The sequence below is a fragment of the Perna viridis genome, chromosome 8 (assembly GCF_037379345.1).
Source record: "Perna viridis isolate PV_CMFRI_1.1 ecotype Kerala chromosome 8, ASM3737934v1, whole genome shotgun sequence".
NCBI lineage: Eukaryota > Metazoa > Mollusca > Bivalvia > Mytilida > Mytilidae > Perna > Perna viridis.
The window spans coordinates 3818239-3823922 of record NC_142452.1 but is presented as its reverse complement, the minus strand read 5'-3'; the positions used below and the strand labels follow the sequence as shown (position 1 = coordinate 3823922).

Genomic DNA, 5684 nt, shown 5'->3' with positions numbered 1-5684 from the left:
TACGAACGAAGATCAACAAACTAATATTCAAGATATCCAACGTTAATCTAGTGTTTACGAACGACAAGAAATACACTGACGCACAGAGCGCCACATCATTTCACGATCGCATTTTTTTTCGTATACCAAAAAAAGATATAATACAAGTTTCAAAATTTAGTGGAGTTTTTTCGTTTATAGTACAAGATAATGTCACCGTCTTCTTTTATATCATTGTAACCTATTTGTCGGTTAAGAATATGAGCATCATAGTTGTGAAAATATTGAGTAGTTTTACTTCTCATAGATCAAAATTATACCTTCATTTCACTGTAATAACTCTAAATACCAATTCCAATACCAATGAAGCCAAAGGAAACAAAGATAGATGATGTTATATGATTGTCAATGAGACAGTCATACATCAAAATCCAAGCAACGAACAATTTAACTTCTAAAAGTCACCACACGGTCATCTTAAATGATGGGCAAAAATCATACCATAAAGCAAGCTGCAAAAGCCCCCCCCCCCCCAAAAAAAAAAAAAAAAAAAAAATGACAACTATTCTTTGAGGACGAAAATCGACCTAATCTATTGAACATAAACAGAATGTAAGCGATGGTACTCATGTATTCACCTTTAATTACATCGTTTCTTCATTTCATCAAGTTTTCCAGTCTTTAATGAAATTTAACGGTCATATTTTATCGTAATTAGATATAGAATCGAAAGAAAAAGGTGCATACTAATTGTTTATTCCAAAGTTGCATACTAGACACAATCGAAAAATATTTCATCTAACCATTGTAAACAGAAAATGACAAAAGTAGTCTGCATTGTAACATTTACACTTTTAGACATGAGATATTGGTAAGTCAGTTATGAAGTAGGAACTATCAATTGGAACAAATTAACAAAAATGTTAGTATAAAAATATTTATTATAAAATGTGCCGTAACCTTCGATATGTTGTCTCTGATCCTTATGCTAAGAAGATAAACTCTGAAAAATAAAAATGTTAAGTGTAAATTTAGGTTGACATTGTAGTGCAGAACTATATAAAGAATTTCAAAATGAAAATAAGTTTTGAGTACAAATAAAATAATAATAAACACCATGAAAACAAGATGAACTATTTTGTAAGTGATACGAGTTTATCGGTCTTTACGCAAAAAAAGAGAGAAAAATTTGTCACTGGATAACTTAATAACTTTAGTGTAAGGACAGCTAACTAGATGTATAGTATCTCTTGAATATCATACATAAAATATATATAAGTTTGTCCTGTTGAATGAGGGATCGTTCTATTCGTTTTCTCTTATCATTGTATCTTAACATTTCAGTATTATTTTACTTAAACTAAAAAAAATCTCATTTCATATGTAATATTTGGAGAGATATTTGTCAATCTGTTATGTTTTTTTATCATTTTATTTGCCAATATTTATTTTAAGATATGCTCAAAATTATTAAGGTAACGTTTCTTTTTATGAACTTTTTTGTAACACGCAAATATAAATCTCACCGTCAAACTCTAATGTATCTGGTGTACCATTCATGTCAACAATTGGCGCAACAACATTGAACATATCTTTCCATTCTTGTTGTGTATAATAAAGGCCAGTCATCCATGAATTCTCAAAATAAAAGGTACTAAACTCATCGGCTGATATGCGTTTATCATTATTAGCATCCAACAAGTTAAATGCTTTCTCGTCCGGATCCAGTTTACCTCGTCTCGTTATATGTCTTTTCTGTCGTCTGTTGAAAATCTTAATAAAAAGTCAGTTTTATTGTATTTATATCAAACATAAATTGTTTAATAAGATAACACAATATTATATTTAGATATGCGACATTTTTTATTAAGTTGTAACATCTCAATATTGTGTATGTTTTGTTTAAAGTACTTTGGAACATATGATTACACATAGGTTTTTGGCCAATATTTGATCTCAGCAACCTTATTATTTGAAGCTGCTCGAAGTACACAACAAACGCATACTTTTAAACTGTCTCACTCATTTGTTTACTAGAAACCACTTTATTCCTTATATGCAAGAAAACGAGCTCTAAAATAAATTGTATGAACAAGATGAAACAGTTTCGTTATATAGCGACAATCTTCGAATTATACAAAATAAAAATCCCATGTTTGTAAGTATATGAACGTGGTAAAATTCACTTGGTGATGTATGCATTCAACAAGTCTTTCACAGTAAAGCAAACCCATGACTTGATCTAACTAATTTGGAATGCTTTATTTATTACTTTATTATCACGCTGTCAAAGCTGTTGCCTTTCTATGTTAGTTTATAATGAAATGATAGGATACAAAAATTTAAATTCATCACAAAAAAAGTAAATAGTAAAAAATCAATAGAAAGAAACCAAAATTACGAATTTGTTCACGCATCCTCTTACTATTGTTTTTAAAACAATAATTATGACACACATGTCGAATTGGAAGAATAATTAATGTGAGCAAAAACAGAAAAACTAATTTTGTAAAAGTGATTTGTGGAATGTATAGTAATATTTTATTATTAGGTAAAACATTTTCTGTTATTTCATATTATGAATCCTCAATCAAACGCTTTAAGCATTAAATGCAGTTTACTTACGGACTGGAGACTTTTGAACGCTAGTGATACAGTGGATTGTGACTCTTCTCTACTCAGCTCTGAACGCCTTCCTTGTTGTGGTGATGATAATGAGACAGACATACAGACGGTAGCTAAGGAGACCAGGACGAAGATTGTGTTCATTGTAAGTACTGGGAAAACGTCGGTGAGTCCTAAATTAGAAAATATCGTGATGTAATTATTTATGCTATGCATGTTGTATGCAATTACAGATTATTAATGAATTTTGTCATCGTGTCTTTAATAGTTTAAAACACTTTATGAAAATGTGCATCATTACACGTAGATTTCGTTTGACGAAATTCAACCTACGCCAGCATCTTCTGATCAATCATACTTATGTTCGATTGTGGGCCCCTTAAGAAGTATTGACCTTAAAACATGTCTTAAAACCGTCTATCGTGAGAAGAAAACATATTTTTTTCTTGGAAAACACGCCACCCAGAATTTTGCAATAAAGTCAAGAAGTTTGCAACCTGACATATATGCATTAGGTCCCTTTTTTTAAAATTAAAAGGGTAAATAATAGGGAGCGGACTTCTACAATCTAAAAAATGAAATGATTCTTTCCTAAAGAGCTACCAATCAGGAATTATAAAGATGATTATCGAATGCATAGACGTAAATTGGTTGTTTCCTGCTTTTACATATATGTAAAAGAAAACAAATCACAGAAAAAAAGACATTTTGTACTTACTTTGTCTTAAGTTCCGTTGTTTCTGTAGAATGGCTTACTCGTTGCATTCTCTTTTATTCTGTTCTTTTGTGCGTAGGAAACCACTTGTGGGTTCATTCTAGAAAATTGATGGCACAATGTTGTGAAATGTGTGACGATAAACATCAACCATATATTAATTGTTCCAACGATGCCTTTGATGTTGTATAGCAATACTGGATTTAATTTTGTTCTACTTATTTCTAAAATATCAATTTTAATAAGATACAGTTTTTAACCTCCCCATTGAATTATATCATTAATTTGCAAACTATTTATGGCCGTTGAACTCTATGACATGGGTAAAATTGCGTTTTTTCTATAAATACATTAGCAGTTTTGCGCACGTGCAACAAGAAGTATACGTAAGAGATAATATATTAAACAGACTTCATAAACCTGCTGAATAAACACTTTATCGTTGTACTGCTTTTCTTTGTATTTGTAAAAATAAAAACCGTTGAACTCTATGATATTGGTGAAGTGGCGTTTGTCCTATAAATATTTTAGCAGTTTAAAATAAAGGAGTACATCGAGAAGTGTAGTCAATGGTTTACTTTTAATCTGACATATGGGTTTCTGACTTATTTTCAATATGTAAATATTACAATAATTCCTTTTTTTGCGACTGGTTTTTAATCATTTCTGGTTGTTTTATTTGTTTTATTCGCACCATTGTATTTAAAAAATACTCTCTTTTGTGGCTAATATGTAATCTGTATACCATTATATCAACAGCAGTTGATAACAAAAAAATATGCATGATGTTTTATATTTGTTGATAAAGCAAAAGATAAAATATATAAGAGATATAAATGTGTGAAATAACAAAAATAATAAATAATCTTATCAAGTAAATATACAATAAGATATATTTTACAAACATGTTTTTATTTCATTGAATCGGAAATTAATAACAGATGAGCATAAATTACCATGTGACATGTCTTAATACGAATCAAAAAGACACATCACAAAATATTTCTTAAATTTCAGTTTAGATAAATAGACAAAGCAGACTTAGAATTTTTTTTAATAACGATGTTTAAAAGACCCATGTATCGCTACATCTACAAAAGCGTGTGTGAATCAATTATGTTTGTTGTAAAACTACCTATGGCATCTTCGATGTTTCAGTTTCAGTGAATGGAAATTTTGGCATAAAATACTCCTCGTTTGTCAATGATATGGCAAGCCGTTTTATCACTTATATATGTAAGACTTGGATTGCGATGGGGACGCCGAGATACGATGGACAATGCTTGAGTACATTGGTTACAGTCGAAGTACGATTGTATACGCTGTACACTGCGTTGTTTAATTTTGAACTTAGGAAGTTGGTTGAACACTCAACAGTATGCCTAAAGCAAACATGCTTAGGATTGCACTCTACAGTTGAAATTGAGAAGGACTTAAATTTTGAAAAAATTAAAAGTTTTAAGTAGGTCAATGAGTTCCACGGCTACATCAGTTTTCCAAGACCCCAATGTAGCAAAAACATTGTCTACTATACATGACAAGTATGTTGTCGTACCAGCAGATAAAGCCCAAAACAATATTGTTTTTGTCTGCAAAACGTTTTACATCCAATGTTTATTATCAGAGGTAGACGTAGAAAATAATAGCAGTGATAAGACTTATACTGCTACCAAGCTCCCCAAAGAAGATGTTGTGGAAAACCATAAATCTGTGCTATCCTCTTTTGGTCTCTCTACCAAGGACGATGATTGTGAGTTACCGTCTATGTACTGGATTCCTAAACTCCACAAAATCCATACAAACAAAATTTCATAGCTGGATCTTCAAAATGTACCACCAAACCTCTTTCAAAACTTTTAACTTCTATACTCACAGCTGTCGAAGAGGGTCTGCAGTCCTACCACAACACTTGTTACTCCCGAAATAGTATTAATTCAATGTGGATCCTGAAAATTTCGAAAGATCTTTTGGAGACTATCAATTCAAGACTATTATCAGAATATAATAGCATCAAAACCTATGATTGTTCAACACTGTATACTTCTATTCCCCATAATCCCGATAAAAACATTATACATCGTTGTTTTTCCAAAAAAAGATGGTACACCTAGATACAAATATATAGTTCTTGGTAGAGATTCCTCATACTTTGTAAGAAATAATTACAAATCATCTTCCAAATATACAGAGGAAGATGTTTACAAAATGCTGGAATTTTTAATCGACAACATATTTGTCCAGTGTGGTGGACGTGTTTTTCAACAAACCGTCGGCATTCCAATGGGAACAACAAATTGGGCTCCTTTACTTGCTGACCTATTCTTTCATTCTTATGAGGCTGACTTTATAGCTGATCTGATCCGAA

At 31.1% G+C, this 5684-nt stretch overlaps 1 protein-coding gene across 1 annotated transcript; it reads right to left on the bottom strand.

Moving 5' to 3' along the window:
- Nucleotides 1–902: 902 nt before the first annotated feature.
- On the bottom strand, nt 903–3462 carry LOC148608991 (uncharacterized). The gene is made up of 4 exons (XM_088540718.1): nt 3323–3462; nt 2605–2777; nt 1506–1752; nt 903–982 (listed from the first exon to the last, which is right to left on the bottom strand). Exons 2-4 carry the CDS (start codon nt 2746–2748, stop codon nt 963–965), a joined length of 411 nt encoding a protein of 136 aa, XP_088396844.1. The 5' UTR covers nt 2749–2777; nt 3323–3462; the 3' UTR covers nt 903–962.
- Nucleotides 3463–5684: the final 2222 nt, after the last annotated feature.